The 18,828-nt window shown below is 38.7% G+C and overlaps 1 protein-coding gene across 1 annotated transcript; it reads left to right on the forward strand.

Moving 5' to 3' along the window:
• The first annotated feature begins 384 nt into the window (after positions 1–384).
• Positions 385–2,873, forward strand: LOC121797463 (cytochrome P450 78A9-like). The gene is made up of 2 exons (XM_042196226.1): positions 385–1,380; positions 2,008–2,873. Exons 1-2 carry the CDS (start codon positions 424–426, stop codon positions 2,638–2,640), a joined length of 1,590 nt encoding a protein of 529 aa, XP_042052160.1. The 5' UTR covers positions 385–423; the 3' UTR covers positions 2,641–2,873.
• The last annotated feature ends 15,955 nt before the right edge of the window (positions 2,874–18,828 follow it).

Consider the following 18,828-nt stretch of genomic DNA (forward strand, 5'->3'; position numbering starts at 1 on the left):
GTTTGTTTAGATTTTGTCGGCGACTTCAAAGTTTGAACAGGGACAAAATCCAATGAGAAGGTGCATGGAGTTTCAGAGGGTAGGATTTGATTAGTTAGTAATCACTTTTAAATTGCTGAGTAAATACTTACTTTACTAGTAATATTTCTGATCCAACTGTTTGTACTTTATAATATTCTCCTACTTGTACTATTATTAAAATACACCACGGCAGGATCATGGTAAAATTTTCTGAACCGCACGCTCACCGTATGCAACATATCACTAGTAAAATAAAAAAAAAATTGGGTAGTCCTAATTAGTGGCAACAGTAAAAGATAATTACTGGTCTCGTCACTATATAAAGGAGCGCACGCCATCCTAATTTCAACCTCTCAAAAGCAACAAAGCTTCTTCTTCTTCTTCTTATAGTTTTCACTAAAAATGATGAGCACGAACGTGGAGAGCCTTTGGATCTACGCTCTTGCTTCGAAATGTGAATCTCTGTCTCTCTTCAACACATTTGCTTTAGCATTTGTGGCTCTATTTTCATATATAGTCGTCAGTCTCGTGGTTTGGTCCCACCCTGGCGGCCCTGCTTGGGGCACATACAAATGGCGTAAATCAAAATCACAGCCGATGATTCCAGGCCCGAGGGGTCTCCCAATCATCGGCAGCATGGACCTGATGTCCGGTCTGGCCCACCGCAAAATCGCGGCCGCAGCCTCGTCCTGCGCCGCGAAGCGCCTCATGGCGTTCTCCCTGGGGCAAACACGGGCCGTGGTGACGTGCAACCCGGACGTGGCCCGAGAGATCCTGAACAGCAGCACCTTCTCAGACCGGCCGGCCAACGAGTCGGCCTACCACCTCATGTTCAACCGCTCCATCGGCTTCGCCCCGTACGGAGTGTACTGGACGGCGCTGAGGAAGATGGCGGCGGCGCACCTCTTCTGCCCCAAGCAAATCCTGGCGTCGGAGGAGCAGCGCCTCCGCATAGCCAACCAGTTGGCGGCGGTGCTCTCCGCCGACCAAGGCGGACGCGTGAGGGACGTGCTGAAGCGGGCCTCTCTGAACAACATGATGTGCTCGGTGTTCGGGCGGGAATACGACGTGAGGGCTGTGAGTGCGGAGGCGGCGGAGCTGCATGATATGGTGGAGCAGGGCTACCATCTGCTGGGCCTCGTTAACTGGTCCGATCACCTCTCCTTCTTAGCTGATTTCGACATACAGAAAATCCGATTCACTTGCTCCCGCCTCGTGCCGCGGGTCAACCGCTTCGTCTCCAGGATCATCGCCCAGAGGAAGGAGGAAGTCGGCGGCGGCGCTGATTTTCTGGATGTGCTGCTGTCGCTGAGGGGGCCTGATAGGCTGTCGGATTCAGACATGATCGCCGTTCTCTGGGTAATATTTTAATTTTCAGTCTCTTTCACCAACTCAAACCTTAATTATTTTTTTGCTTTGTCTGACCAGAATATGTCTTATGTCAAATTAGCCGTAGAAACACTATTTTCATTACTAATTGTATATAAAATAATCAATCTGTCCGCTATTATATATCTCATATTTGATCAGCACATGTTTTAAGAAATTGTTTGACTTTATGAAGTAAAGTGGAGAAAAGTTGATGGAATGTGAGGTCAACTTTTATATATTGTTTTATAATAAAATGTGAGTGGAGAATGAATTAGTTGATTGTAGGGTCCGCTTAACAAATATGGTAAAAGTGAAATTAGATATATATTGACGGACGGACGAAAAAGGAAAAAAATGAGATATTTAATGGCAGACGGAGAGAGTATATAGTATATGAAAAAAAAGAGTGAAAGTATTTTTTTAGGATGAAAGACGGGACTGAGTTTTGATGCGTGCGTGACATAATTGTTTATATGCTATCATTAGCTATAGAGAAACAAAAAATAGGAGAGAATATTCCTATGTTAATAGAAAAATATTAAGAAAAGCATGCGCATTATATTGTTGGTGCGACTGCCACGTGGTAATGCTAAACAAGATAATTGGATATTACAGGAAATGATATTTAGGGGAACGGACACGGTGGCAGTTCTGATGGAGTGGATATTGGCGAGACTGGTGAAGCATCTTGATGTCCAATCGAAGGTCCATGATGAGCTAGACAAAGTAGTCGGGAGGTCACGTGCGGTTAACGAATCGGATCTAACCGAGCTAGTTTACCTAACGGCGATGGTCAAGGAGGTCTTGAGGTTGCATCCTCCGGGGCCCCTTCTCTCCTGGTCCCGTCTATCAATCAGGGATTCCCTTGTTGACGGCTATCACGTGCCTGTAGGGACCACATCCATTGTTAATATGTGGGCAATCATGACAGACCCACAAGTTTGGGAGGACCCTCTAACATTCAACCCGGACCGCTTTCTCAGTCCCAATTCAAGCACTGACTTCTCTGTCTTCGGGTCGGACCTTCGAATAGCGCCCTTCGGGTCGGGTCGGAGGTCTTGTCCCGGCAAGACTTTGGGTATGACCACGGTCAACTTTTGGGTGGCTACCTTATTGCAACAATTTCAGTTTGAGTCTTCTAGTCAAGACGTTGACTTGTCGGAGCAGCTGAAGTTGTCTTGTGAAATGGCTAATCCTCTCATGATCAAGGTCCAATCAAGGCGTTATTTATCGACTTTTAACTGTTAGCTTAAAAAAAATAGTCCATATCTATTAGCTTTTACAAAATTTGAAGAATTTTATAATATATTATGTATATTGCTATTGGTTGTGCTTTGTCAATGTCAATATCTAATGCAATCTTTACATTATAGTTTTAGTTGTTTTTTTATTTTTTTATTAAAAGAGTTTATAGTCGAGCAAAATTAGCTATGTATTTCTACATGTGTGTAAAATGGGAAATGACACAAGTTTCAGTTTAATGAGATTTTTTATATGCCTACTCATAGTCTCATAGGATGTTTTTTTTAAAAAAAAAAGAAATTTTTTATATGATAATTTTTTTTTTATCATTATTTAGCAAATATTAGGGTCACCAAAGGCAAAAAGTCAAACCATAGTCAATATAGTTAAAAACTCTAAATTTTGAGTTTAAAACATAGAAAAAAGGCAATTTTAGTACTACATCATGAATGAGGGCTTAAACCCCATTGGCTGCATTAAGTTCAGCAGTCAGTCTTCCAACCTTGTATTTTTTGTAAAACTTTTTTTCACCATTTTACTATAAAAAAAGTTAATAATTATATCAAGATACTAAAATAAATAATATACAAAAATATAAACTAAAGTCTTCAAGAATTATACTATCCATACTCAAAACGACTTAAGTCTAACCATTAAAAATATAAAAAAGGCCATAGGTGTCACGACCGCCCTTTAGGGTTAATAAATATGGGCGATCGTGATTAAAAGAAATTAATAAACAGACGAAGGGAACTAGGGTTTCAATAAAGAGTTTGATCAATAATTAATATTTAATAAAAAAAACCAAGAGGTTGACATTATCCAAATAATTAGGTTCAAAGCTAAATGAATGATGAGTAAAAACAATGTCTCAGCGGAAGCGTTCAAGAGAAAGAGTGACGTCATGTGTGGAGACACAACGACACTCGTAGTTCACAACTAACCAAACCATGCTTCAAAGTTTAAATTGCTCAACACCACCAATTGCTCGTCGCCGCTCAACCTGCACATAGGGAAAACACATGCAGGGCTGAGTACTATAAAATATACTCAGTGGGCTCTTGCCGAAAATATTTTCAATAAAAATATTATTTATCATGCCATACGTAAGTAACCATCGGGGTTTAGCTTTAGAAAGGCCCGAGGCACTCAAAATCATTTCCCATTGTAAAAGTCGACTGATCAGTCATTTTCCCATAGACGTTTACCATATCTGCCAATACATGACTTGGAATGTGGCCACAAACCAAGCCACTAGACCGGCCAGCCCGTACTCTAGCACACGATCTACCATAGGTGTACACTAGTCCAAGTAGGGTTTGCGGCACTACGAGGACCCGAATTCGATTTATATAACAATGGCACATAGCCACATGAGATAGGCACGTAAAAACAAAACAAATCACGGCATGATAAATACAGTTTCATTTCCATAGATAAAAATATTTGGGACGTTGTCCTTATTTAAAAGAAAGCCCACCTCGATTGCTTAATCCGAAACTATTTTCTTTCCTTTGCGTTCACGATTGCTTGCAAGGAATCACCTTTAGAATTTAAATAATACATATATCAACATACTTTCCAATTAAATCAATAAAATGCATGCATCCTAAGCGAAGTTATTTATCTCGGTTTTCGGTTATTCGGCGACCGCTTACACCCTTAATTCCTCCGTTAGCTCCTCGTATTTTCTCCACGATATCGAAATAAAATTCCCAAAATTAATAAAAAGTAATTAAATTATCACAAGCATTTTCCCCTCGAACTATATTTATTTTGGACTTAGGATATAATTATTCGTTCGTTGAAATATTCCGAAATTAACTAGATAATTCGTCACTATTAATTATCGGCCCAACTCAAACACAAAACAAAACAAAACTTTCCCCTACTCCCTCATCTCGGTCAACTCTCTCTCTTTCTCCCTCCCACCATTCTAATTCCTTTCTTTTCTTCTTCTTCTTCTTCTTCTTCTTCAATTTCCCCATATTCTACTCTTCATGATTCCAATCACAAAATTAATCAAATTATTCCACCGACCCATAGCTAACAGATGCGAATTGCTCAATTCTTCCATCACCTAATGCTTTCATGAGTTCTTCTGGCAGTGGATCCCAAATCGGCACCAATTTCTCCCAATTTCCGTCGGTTTCTCCAATTCACCCCACGACGCCGGCCGCTGCTCGCCCGGAAGACAGAGTGTTGCCGCCACGGTGCTGTCGGCGCAGTCGCCGGGTCAGGATTCACCACCTCCGTCGCACGACGCCGCTGCTGCCGTGGGAGTGGAGGAAATTCTGCCGCCGATCCGCCGGGAAGAGCTGCTGCTGGAGCGCGTCCACCGCCGTCCAGCCGAGCCCCGATTGACCTCCGAACAACCCCGGAACAACCCGAACAGCCCCGAAAGACTCCGACCCCATGAAAGATAAGTTCTAACAGCTACAGTTCAGTTTCGTTTGTGTGTTCAATCGAAATCTACTTCTTTTTGCGTTTTAGGTTTGAAAGATTAAAGGGGAGTTCGATTGGTGTTGTTTGATTGGAGATGCTTGTTGATTGCATTATGTGGGAAGGGTGCAGGATGATATGTCGTGCATAGAATGCTAAAAATTCATGCTTTAAATTTGGATAGAAATTATACCTTGATCAGATTTCGAAAGACAACAGGTAGCTCTCTCTCTCACGAATTTGGTTCTCAATTTCTGCCGGAAGAAGATTAAATGAGATGGTTTGAATTATGAAAAATAGAGGAAACTCTATAGAATTACTTTGAATCTAAGTTGTGAAGAAGAAGTCTTGGTTTTCTTGCTGTAGAGAACGAGTAGAATAGGAAAATAAACTGAATTGGAGATTTAAAATAGAGGGAGGGGTGGTTTGGATGTGAGAGAGATTTGGGGAGAGAGGGAACGGTTTTTCCAATGTGAGTTTACATTTTCGAATTCTGCTTCTTTTTATTTATTTTGGATAAATTTGAATTTATTTGGTATTTATTTGCAGATCACGGAGGAAGAAAATCTCTGCAAAATCTTTAATTAAAATTTTGAATTAAAGTAGCTCACAATTTATTTATTACGGACTGGATTTCTATATTATTTATCCGATTTATTCGATCCAACTCGCGGATTGAGTCCAATATACTTATTCCTCACGAAAAGGAATTATTTTACATTCGCGCAGTAATTTATTTCACAAATCTCTAGTCCAACAATAATTCCACTCAACAATTAATTCACGGACTTCGCAATATTAAAAGCATTAAATTCAAGTACTTTAGGGTTTAAAAAAAATTAGGTTTAGAAAAACTGGGCGTTACATCCTACCAACCTTAACAGAAATTTCGTCCTGAAATTTGTTACCCTCAAGTAAAGAGTTCTGGGTACAATTCCATCATTTTATCCTCATTCTCCCACCTGGCTTCTTCATGCCCATGATTTTCCCAAAGTACTTTCACACAAGCAATAGGTTTATTTTTCACATTCTGGATCTTTCGGTCCAAGATAGATTGAGGTTTCTCCTCATAGCTCAAGTCTGGATTCAACGCGACTTCTTCAAAACGGATCACGTGGTTTGGGTCGAACACGTATTTTCGTAACTGCGACGCATGGAAAACGCTGTGCACATTTTCAAGGTTTGGTGGTAGCGCCAATCGATATGCAGCGGGGCCCACACTTTCAAGAATTTCATAAGGCCCAATAAATTGCGGCTTCAATTTTCCCTTGTCTCCAAATCGGGTTATCCCTTTTGACGGGGATACCTTTAGGAAGACTTTGTCGCCAGCTTGGAATTGTAAGTCAGTTCGTCGGACATCCGCGTATGATTTCTGTCTATCTTGAGCTTCTTTTATCCTTTCACGAATTTGCCGAACGATTCCCACCATTTCTTCAACTGCATCGGGTACAAGTATTCTTCTCTCACCAACTTCGTCCCAGTAGAGAGTTGATCTACACTTTCTTCCGTACAATGCCTCACACGGCACCATGTTTATCGTTGCCTAAAAACTGTCGTTGTAGGCGAACTCAATCAGTGGTAGTGCTGCCTCCCAACTTCCTCCTCGGTCGAGTACCACAGCTCTCAACATATCCTCGAGAGTTTGGATCGTTCTCTCGGACTGTCCATCGGTTTGCGGTGAAACGTTGTGCTGAAGTTCAATTTGGTTCCAAGCTCTTTCTGTAGACTTACCCAAAATCTTGAAGTAAATTTTGGGTCACGATCGGACGTGATAGTCACTGGGATTCCATGCAATCGAACTATCTCCCTTATATAAATTTGAGCCAGTTTGTTGGACCCATAGCTTATGAGAATCGGTATGAAGTGCACACTCTTGGTAAGTCGATCTATAATTACTCAAATAGCGGTGTTCCCTCTCAGAGTCCTCGACAATCCCGTCATGAAATCTATGGCGATGTGTTCCCATTTCCGCTTAGGAATCTCTAGCGGTTGTAACTTTCCATACGGTCGTTGACGTAGAGTCTTTACTTGCCGGCAGACTAAACACCTTCTGACGAATGACGCTATGTCCCTCTTCATACCATTCCACCAAAAGGACTTCTTTAGATCTTGATACATTTTCGTACTTCCTGGGTGGCGGTGTAAGGAGTCTCATGTGTTTCACTCATAACTTCATTTTTGAGTTCCTCGTTCTTTGGTATGCATAGTCTTCCTCATTTTTGAGTTCGCACTTCCACGTGAATTTCCTCCAATTTCGCATCCATCCGTTGTGCTTCAATAATCCTTGACCTTAGATCAGGTTCAACAGCTAAAGTGGCGATTCGTGCTTCCACTGTTTCAGGTGCCCACACCACTTCCAAACGCATCTTGCTAAACTCGCGAATCAGGCTTTCTTCTTTGGTGAGAAAAGTAGCCAGTTGGGAATGGTCCTTCCGGCTCAAAGTATCTGCCACCACATTTACTTGCCGTGGTGGTAGTTGGTGCCACAATCGTAGTCCTTCACCAACTCGAGCCATCTTCGTTGCCGCATGTTCAAATCTTTCTGCTCGAAGAAATACTTCAGGCTTTTGTGATCCGTGAAGATCTCACATCGGACTCCGTAGAGACGATGTCTCCAAATCTTTAAGTCGTGTACTACCGCTGCTAGCTCCAAGTCGTGGGTTGCATAGTTCAACTCGTGTGGCCTCAATTGTCGCGACGCGTAAGCAATCACTTTGTTGTTCTGCATCAACACACATCCAAGTCCCACCTTCGAAGCGTCAGTGTATACCACGTAGTTCACTCCAGGTTCTAGCATAGCTAGAGTCGGTGTACTAGTTAGCTTTTCCTTACAATCGAAAACTTGCCTCACACTCTGGGGTCCAATTGACTTCTATCCCCTTCTTGAGTTGTTGAGTCATTGGCCTTGCTATCTTTAAAATCCCTCGATGAATCTCCGATAATATTCCGCCAGTCCTAGGAAACTCCGAATTTCGTTAGGTGTGGTTGGTGTTTTCCATTTCTGTACAACTTCCATCTTTGCGGGGTCTACTCGAATTCCATCTGTGCTCACTATGTGCCCAAGGAATTTCACTTCTTTGAGCCAAAACTCACACTTACTGAACTTGGCGTAGAGTTTCTCGCCCCTTAACATCTCCAAGGTAGTCCTCAAATGTTCTTCATGTTCCTCCTCGTTCTTTGAGTAGATAAGGACACTGTTTATGAGGAGTAAGACGAACTTGTCCAAGTATGGATGAAACACACGATTCATAAGGTCCATAAATACAGCCGGAGCATTTGTTAATCCGAAATGCATCACTATAAACTCATAATGACCATATCTAGTTCGGAAAGCCATCTTGGGTACAGCTTGTCGGACTCCAGTTGATGGTATTCAGATGTCAAATCCATTTTCACAAAGACACCAACTCCTCGAAGCTGATCAAACCAATCATCTATTCTCGTTTGGTGTTGAAGGTGCTCTCCACTGTTGTACTGCCTCAACCTTGGCGGAATCCATTCGTATTCCTTCTGCCGACACTATGTGACCAAGGAAGTTCACTTCCTTAAGCCAAAATTCGCACTTGCTGCATTTGGCATACAGTTTCTCACTCCTCAACGTCTCGAATGTGATTCGCAGGTGTTCCTCGTGTTCCTTCTCATCCTTCGAGTAGACGAGTACATCATCTATGAAGACCAAAACGAATTTATCCAAATATGGATGGAATACTCGATTCATCAAACCCATGAATATTGCAGGTTCACCAGTCAATCCAAACGGCATTACCACGAACTCATAGTGACCATATCTTGTGCGAAAAGCAGTCTTCGGTATGTCTTCTTTTTGGACTCTCAATTGATGGTATTCGGACCTTAAGTCCATCTTTGAGAACACACCGGCTCCTCGAAGTCGATCGAATAGGTCATCTATCCTCGGCAGTGGATATTTGTTCTTGAGAGTCATCTTGTTCAACTCTCTATAATCGATGCACATTCTCATCGGTCCATTCTTCTTCTTCACAAAAAGTATAGGCGCGCCCCACGGTGAAACACTGGGTCTAATGAAACCCAAGTCCATAAGCTCTTGAAGTTGTATCTTGAGTTCTTCCAACTCTTTAGGCGCCATTCGATATGGGGCCTTAGACACCGGTGTCGACTCTGACTCTAGGTCGATTGTGAACTCCAATTGTCGATCTGGCGGTGGGCCAGGCAAAGCTTCAGGAAAAATGTCTAGAAATTCTCGTACCACAACAACATCATCCACTTTCCTTTCTTCCTTCTCATCTCCTTGTAGATAGACCAGATAGGCAGGGCGCCCTTTTCTTAACATCGTAGTGGCTTGGAGTGCGGAGATGATAGACGTTTTTCTGTTCATCGTGATTCCATGATACACGATTGGTTCCTTTCCCGGGGCTTGTGATGATATTTGTTTCCCCTTACAACGATTAGTGGCAAAATACAATGGTAACCAATTTATTCTCAAAATTATATCAATATCCCCTCTTAACTGCTAACGGGTCCTTGATTGTTCTCCCTTAACCCCATCCCCACATTTTTGCTTGGACACTCTATAGAAAAATGATTATATCTACTACAGTTAAGAAAAAAACTTGATAGTATTATGAATTCTACACTTCCCAAGATGATAGTATGAGCAAACGATGCACTGAGGGGGTTTGGGTCGAAAATCACCCATCTGACTCGGTGCAGCCTGTACTCACCTATACTTTGGTTGGTTTTGGGTGGCTGATATCCCTTGTTTTCATAGGGAGCCTTATTCTCATCCCACTTTCTCTTCTCTCGAGAAGAATGTGGTGGAGGCAGTGTCAGTGTAGTGTTTCACATCGCCCTCTCCTTGGGCATAGCTTCCTCCACGTCTAGCACTCGGGTCAATGATCCAGGGCATGTAAGTATTCCACGACTGGCTAATGCCATCTTTATCTCATGCCTTAGACCCTCACGGAACTTTTCGGCCAGTTTTTACTCAGTGTCAACTTGTTCAGGTGCATACTGGGTCATATCGCAGAGCGCGCGATCATATTCCGTCACCGACATGCGTCCTTGGGTTAAGTTGTAAAACTCAGCCGCCTTTGCCTTTCGGTAACTTTTTAGGATATACTTGTTGTATATATCCGTCTTAATGCCTTCCCATGTCAATGTATCCACTTGCTTAGTGGTCATGGTCCTTTGCTTGTCCCACCAAAAGTCGGCTGAATCCGTGAGTTGGTAGGTTACACAAATCAACCGCTCTTCCTTAGTGCACTTGAAGAATTCGAAGATCCTCTACATTGCGCGTATCTAAGTCTCGGCCTTTACTGGCTCTCCTATCCCATCGAAGATATGAGGATTTTGCTTTAGCAAAACTATTCAATATGCCATTCTGGCTTAGGTGGAGGAGGTGATGGTGATGGTGCTTGCACGCGTTTCTCCCTTCGATTGTTTCACATTTTAGTTGATTCAATTTCACCACTTGCTGGATGATTTCTTCTCGTCGACGACCTTCATTCGTATATCATAATCTATCAGGGTGCTCGTACTTTCATTCCAATACTATCATACAGTGATGCTCTTATGCGATGATCCTGACTACTCCGACTCACAACTTTCTGTTGTTATCCGTATATCCCTTGATCAACCACTTACATTAATTCTGAGCCCCAAAACGTGATAATTTGGTGTACACGGCTTCTCTCAACTTTTTGTTTCTCAAGACCTAATGTCTGGTATGGCATAACATTCGATTCTTTAGCTGCTTGCCACAACTAAGCATAGATGCGTAAATATTCGACTCTGCGTGTTGCTGGTGTATCATTTTGTATGTGTCTCTTGAAACTTATTCCTCATATGTGTTTGCAGAGATCGAGCCATTGTCTTTCTTGAGATTCTTGTATCAAGAATTTGAAAATCTACTTAACAGTCTTACTTGGATCAGAACGGGTTTCAACATGAGGAGCACTATTGACATTGCCCTTGATTAGAATGGCTCCGAAAATGACTCAAGAGGAACAAGAATGAGTCACTACTTTCATTAAAAGAAACAGTGATGCATCACTTGCAAATTGCAGGTCAATCAAAGGTTTTAAATGCACGAAAAGAATACCATTGTCAATGAGCTTCATAGAAAGAAATTTATGAGAATCCAAGTAAGTACTGTCAATTAAATTCATCCATTCTAGCTACAAAGGTGGCACTCCGTCATTTCCCGAAGATAATAGAAGCGTTCTCAAAAACTCTAGATCCTAAGTCAAGATTCTTGGTGTCATTAAAGCAATTAACAGTCCTTGAAGATCACATCTTCATACTGTTTTTGGCACGCCGTAGCGGTCATTCTCATTAAAACATGGTAATAACCCTCTTGGCCTTAACGTGTCATAAGTGTTGTCTTATTTGTAACGCGTCGTCGCATTAACATGTTATGCACGATTGCATTCACTTTCTCTGATGGCAGGCACAATTTCTCGTCGTTGTAAGGATACATCACCTAACATTTCTTCTTATCCTGATCTCGTTAGAAATTTCCTTTCGTTTTGTCCTCATCATCCAGAGAAAACAATAGGCAGCTATAATAATACGTCTAGTTCGAAGTATATGTTTTCGTTTATCCCATCACTCAGGAAAGTGATATTGTAGTTATCAGTTTACAACTATGTTCGAGCACGTTCAGCCTAGCATACTTCTTAGGCACTCTATGTTTTCCAGACATAGTTCATAGTCTCATACTTCAACATATATTCGATCGTTGCTTAATTCAAGCTTTATAGGGATTCTACGTTTGCAACAAAGTTCAAAATTCCACATTTCACCTTCATAATGATTCTATACGATACCTCGTACTTTATCAATCATGAATTATCATCACATAAAACGTCATTCATATATTGCGCAGTCAAACATGTTTATCCATATAAACCATTTTGCATTCCATAGCATTTCATCCAGCGTATATTAATATTTAAAATAGTAACTCAGTCAATCCATCGTCCATGGTCATAAAGTTCATGGACATCTTTATCACAATCACAAAATTTTAACTTTGCACTCATCATGCTTTGCATTCACAGTTTCGTAATCATGCAATTTCAACCACATAGGCATAAAAAAAAATAATTTGCCGCTCAAGTAATCAACATGTATGTCCTTCAAGTTAAATTCGCAGCTCAAACATGTAATAACAAATCTCCGCCTCAAGCATGCGATTCATATTCACACTTCAATATTTACCACATTCAACATATTCAATCACATACTCCCATAGTGTCTCACGTCTCATATGACCACATCATTTTCCAAAAGCCAAAGCATTTACTTTAAATTTCCAATAGGCCCAAACTTGCCATTTTCACAAGGAACCCTTTTTCCATCGAAGTTCAAAAATTTCAGTAATTCATTTCAAAAGTCGCCAAAATATTCTTACCTCTTCTTTCGTGGTTGGGCGTGACGAGTTGTGGTGTTGAGCCTTCGACGTTTAACACTTTAGTCTATCGATACAAGGGTAGACTACAACTCAAAAAGACTCTTGGGTCCAGAGCGGAAAGAAACCTGGCTCTGATACCAAACTGTCACGACCGCCCTTTAGGGTTAATAAATATGGGCGATCGTGATTAAAAGAAATTAATAAACAGACGAAGGGAACTAGGGTTTCAATAAAGAGTTTGACCAACAATTAATATTTAATAAAAAAACCAAGAGGTTGACATTATCCAAATAATTAGGTTCAAAGCTAAGTGAATGATGAGTAAAAACAATGTCTCAGCGGAAGCGTTCAAGAGAAAGAGTGACGTCATGTGTGGAGACACAACGACACTCGTAGTTCACAACTAACCAAACCATGCTTCAAAGTTTAAATTGCTCAACACCACCAATTGCTCGTCGCCGCTCAACCTGCACATAGGGAAAACACATGCAGGGCTGAGTACTATAAAATATACTCAGTGGGCTCTTGCCGAAAACATTTTCAATAAAAATATTATTTATCATGCAATACATAAGTAACGATCGGGGTTTAGCTTTAGAAAGGCCCGAGGCACTCAAAATCATTTCCCATTGTAAAAGTCGACTGATCAGTCATTTTCCCATAGACGTTTACCATATCTGCCAATACATGACTTGGAATGTGGCCACAAACCAAGCCACTAGACCGGCCAGCCCGTACGCTAGCACACGATCTACCATAGGTGTACACTAGTCCAAGTAGGGTTTGCGGCCCTACGAGGACCCGAATTCGATTTATATAACCATGGCACATAGCCACATCAGATAGGCACGTAAAAACAAAACAAATCACGGCATGATAAATACAGTTTCATTTCCATAGATAAAAATATTTAGGACGTTGTCCTTATTTAAAAGAAAGCCCACCTCGATTGCTTAATCCGAAACTATTTTATTTCCTTTGCGTTCACGATTGCTTGCAAGGAATCACCTTTAGAATTTAAATAATACATATATCAACATACTTTCCAATTAAATCAATAAAATGCATGCATCCTAAGCGAAGTTATTTATCTCGGTTTTCGGTTATTCGGCGACCGCTTACACCCTTAATTCCTCCGTTAGCTCCTCGTATTTTCTCCACGATATCGAAATAAAATTCCCAAAATTAATAAAAAGTAATTAAATTATCACAAGCATTTTCCCCTCGAACTATATTTATTTCGGACTTAGGATATAATTATTCGTTCGTTGAAATATTCCGAAATTAACTAGATAATTCGTCACTATTAATTATCGGCCCAACTCAAACACAAAACAAAACAAAACTTTCCCCTACTCCCTCATCTCGGTCAACTCTCTCTCTTTCTCCCTCCCACCATTCTAATTCCTTTCTTTTCTTCTTCTTCTTCTTCAATTTCCCCATATTCTACTCTTCATGATTCCAATCACAAAATTAATCAAATTATTCCACCGACCCATAGCTAACAGATGCGAATTGCTCAATTCTTCCATCACCTAATGCTTTCATGAGTTCTTCTGGCAGTGGATCCCAAATCGGCACCAATTTCTCCCAATTTCCGTCGGTTTCTCCAATTCACCCCACGACGCCGGCCGCTGCTCGCCCGGAAGACAGAGTGTTGCCGCCACGGTGCTGTCGGCGCAGTCGCCGGGTCAGGATTCACCACCTCCGTCGCACGACACCGCTGCTGCCGTGGGAGTGGAGGAAATTCTGCCGCCGATCCGCCGGGAAGAGCTGCTGCTGGAGCGCGTCCACCGCCGTCCAGCCGAGCCCCGATTGACCTCCGAACAACCCCGGAACAACCCGAACAGCCCCGAAAGACTCCGACCCCATGAAAGATAAGTTCTAACAGTTACAGTTCAGTTTCGTTTGTGTGTTCAATCGAAATCTACTTCTTTTTGCGTTTTAGGTTTGAAAGATTAAAGGGGAGTTCGATTGGTGTTGTTTGATTGGAGATGCTTGTTGATTGCATTATGTGGGAAGGGTGCAGGATGATATGTCGTGCATAGAATGCTAAAAATTCATGCTTTAAATTTGGATAGAAATTATACCTTGATCAGATTTCGAAAGACAACAGGTAGCTCTCTCTCTCACGAATTTGGTTTTCAATTTCTGCCGGAAGAAGATTAAATGAGATGGTTTGAATTATGAAAAATAGAGGAAGCTTTATAGAATTACCTTGAACCTAAGTTGTGAAGAAGAAGTCTTGGTTTTCTTGCTGTAGAGAACGAGTAGAATAGGAAAATAAACTGAATTGGAGATTTAAAATAGAGGGAGGGGTGGTTTGGATGTGAGAGAGATTTGGGGAGAGGGGGAACGGTTTTTCCAATGTGGGTTTACATTTTCGAATTCTGCTTCTTTTTATTTATTTTGGATAAATTTGAATTTATTTGGTATTTATTTGCAGATCACGGAGGAAGAAAATCTATGCAAAATCTTTAATTAAAATTTTGAATTAAAGCAACCCACAATTTATTTATCACAGACTGGATTTCTATATTATTTATCCGATTTATTCGATCCAACTCGCGGATTGAGTCCAATATACTTATTCCTCACGAAAAGGAATTATTTTACATTCGCGCAGTAATTTATTTCACAAATCTCTAGTCCAACAATAATTCCACTCAACAATTAATTCACAGACTTCGCAATATTAAAAGCATTAAATTCAAGTACTTTAGGGTTTAAAAAAAATTAGGTTTAGAAAAACAGGGCATTACAATAGGAGTGTGTTATATTGCTAACTCATCCTTAAATTGCTAACTACAACTAAATGATAGGCATTAGATCTTCAAATCAAGGGCCAAGATCATTCAACCCCAAGTATCGATATCATTCATAAAAAATATCAATTAGGATAATAATGTCAATTAACAACAAATTATTTATAACTAACTTTGAAAAATATCTCAAAACTTTAAATGCATATAACTATCTCGATTTAAATTATTTTTTCGCACAACTTATATCAAATTAAAAATAATTTTATAAGGATTCTAACGCGATCTACATGCATATGTTTCGATGTCAAAATTTAATAAAATTTTCATGAATATTCATAAATTTCGTAAAGCAGCTTTATGTCAATATAGTGCTTGTACAATGTCAATATGAAATTGTGTTGATATTGTCATGTCTTCTTGTTGATATATTTAATACCCTATATTGATATTGTATTCTTAAATCTTAAATTGATAGATGTAATTATTTTTTTTTAAATTAAAAAATAAAAAATAAAATTACACATGGCAATTTATAGACCATTAGATCTCTAAAATCCTAGTATAACTTTAATTTAGTTGTAGTTAGCAATTAAATGAAGAGTTAGCAATTGATCACATCCCAAAGGCGATATCTATCGTCGGTAGGCGAGATGATTCCTCGCTTTTGACAAACTATTGCTAATACAATTAACCACACCTTTCTCAATTCTTTGAGCTTGTAAAATAATTGTTCTAACTAACCACACATCTTGTAGTTAGTTTTTATCCACTGCTTTTTTAATTATATATTTATACAAGGACGATTAAAGGCGGAGCCAAGTCATACTCACAAGGGCAAATGCCCTCCCTCTCAATTTCCCATATTCATAAAGATATACTATAAGGCTTATTATTAAATACTATATATTTTCCCCTCTATATTTATATATTAATTTTAAATATACTTATATATGAGTATTCATTGAATGTCCTTTTTTGTTTTATAATTATATTTTTGCATCCCCAATATGATTTTCTATTTACACCGCCTTGGCCACAATCTAGGTGTTCCATGAACTTTGGAACTGAAAATTTGAACAATAATTCTATTTATATTCATATATTAAAATTGAACCAATACTTGAAATTAGTGGATCGATCACCATGTACACTCACACTCACCAGTGTGTGACATTGGAAAGAGACGTGGTACCTGTAAGAAGAAATAAAACACTACTCTTAATTTCCGGATGTTTGTGTTGAAAGATTGCGACCCTAACACAAGATTCAAACCTAAACATACAAACAAAAAAACAATTTCATGTTCGGATAAGGCAAGAAAGAAATGAGATTTAAGGATTTATTAATTGATTGCCAACATATATATTTGCGTGTCTCATTCATGGATTTGTCACTTTTCGCGAGGGGATTAGTGAAATCATTAATTTATCAAGTGCGCAATATGCACGATTTCATTAATCAGCTTCAATTTTTGGATTTAATCTGATTGGAGGATTCAATTAATATAGAATAATTGCTACTACTATATTTATATTTATACACAGGTGATTGTAGCCTAGTGATTGTGCTTTTATGATATTTCGTATTCAAGATCAGATTAACTTCAACTTTTTTATGTGGAATTTAACTTTGTTGGAAGGGAGAAGAACTTAGGCACTTTCTTTCACTACAACCATAACATTATTACGAAGATCTACCCGAATTTAATTTGCATAATTAATTTCATGAACCTTAATCTATGTTGTGCCTTGTCATGCTCATTAGCCATTAGGTGCATGTAAACGTGTCGCCTTTGATTGAATTGGATAACAGGTCCTGGGTTTTTATTTCACATACTCCTACTTCTCATTTGTAAGAATAAAACAAAAGGTGCCCACATGGGCGTAGCGCAGTTGGCAACGGAGGGGCAGATCTTGCTGCAATGAGTCTGGATTCGAATCCCATTGCTGTCGTGTAGTTGCTTCCATCTCTCAGGCACAAGTGTGAGGCCTTGGGAGATGGGCTTCTGGCAGCCAGTGGGTTAGGGCCTTGGGAGATGGGCTTCTGGCAGCCAGTGGGAGATGGGCTTCTGGCAGCCAGTGGGCTACTGCGTACCCTGATTGAACCCCCTTACATGATGTCGGGCCGGAGTGTGGGGGCCGCCAAGGCGACGGAATCGCCTTTGCTACAATAAGAATAAAACAAAAGGTAATTTAGGTTGATGTTAATTTAATGGTAGGCACCTGGTTTTTTCTCTCTTTACGGCCCTATCTTAATGAGTAGAATTTTCATTTTTCCAAAATAAAATTGTTTTGTCTACTGACCTTTTGTATACCTACAAATTAAATGTTGTCTCAACTACAAAAATATTAATATTTGGTATCTAAACTTTGGCATAATCAATCGCGATCATCATTCTTTAAAAATATCACCATATGTATCTAGACTTTGATCGTTTAAATGAGTTTTACACTATCTTGACTCTTTTTTTGGTACAAAATACCCTCAAGCCCCTAAATAAATATTTTAGTCTCTTTTGGTCCAAATCAATCTTTTGACATTTTGGCAAGATTTAGGTAAAAAAATACAGTTCACAAAAACTATATAAGAAAATATTAAAACAGATTTCGCACAACATATATAAATTATTGTACACTGAAACCATAACGGAGAGCAAAATTTGAGTATTAGAAATTGAAAGTATAAATAAAACTTGGTTCTCTCTAAATTTATTTTTAGTAAATGATATATTCAATCATGAACACCACATAAATTTTATTCCATCTTAATACTCCCTCCGTTTTTTAAAAATAGCAACTATTTCCATTTTAGATCGTTCCTTAAAAATAGAAACTTTAGAATCTTTTTATTTTAGAACATGGACTCCACAATCCACTAACTCTACTTTCAGACCATGTTTGGTTGTCAGGATTCTGTCTGGGAAAGTAATCTGATTCTTTAAATTTTAAATTCTTGTGTTTGTTTCCGTTTTTAATCAAACTGGGAAAGTAATCAAAATCCTGAAACAAGGAAAGTTAGTACAACTTTCTAGGATTCTGAATCCTAACTTTCATAGGTATTCTTTTTCTCAGTTTTAGGATTCTTACATATTTAATGCAATATAGTACAGTTTATTATTATTATTATTATTATTATTATTATTATTACTATTATTATTGTTATTATTATTATTATTATTATTATTATTATTATTATTATCATCGTCATTATCATTATTATTGTTATTATTTATTACAGTATTTTAAAAATAATTTAAAAGTATAAACCATACTTAATTTCAGGATAATAAATAACTATAATTCAAATTATCATAATTATAAATATATTATTAATATTTATTTTTATTTTTATTATCATAATAATAATAATAATTTATTAAATAATTATATATAATTATAATTATATAATAATATAATAATTATTAATTTATAAATTAGTAATTAACAATAAAATTGTAGTGAAATTTTAAATTATAAAATTTATTCAATTAAAAATTAAGTAAATATAATGATAATAATAATAATAATAATAATCTTATTTATTATTATATTATTATATATTATGATGTATAATCCATATTTAAACTATCCATCG

The sequence above is a fragment of the Salvia splendens genome, chromosome 3, assembly GCF_004379255.2.
Source record: "Salvia splendens isolate huo1 chromosome 3, SspV2, whole genome shotgun sequence".
NCBI lineage: Eukaryota > Viridiplantae > Streptophyta > Magnoliopsida > Lamiales > Lamiaceae > Salvia > Salvia splendens.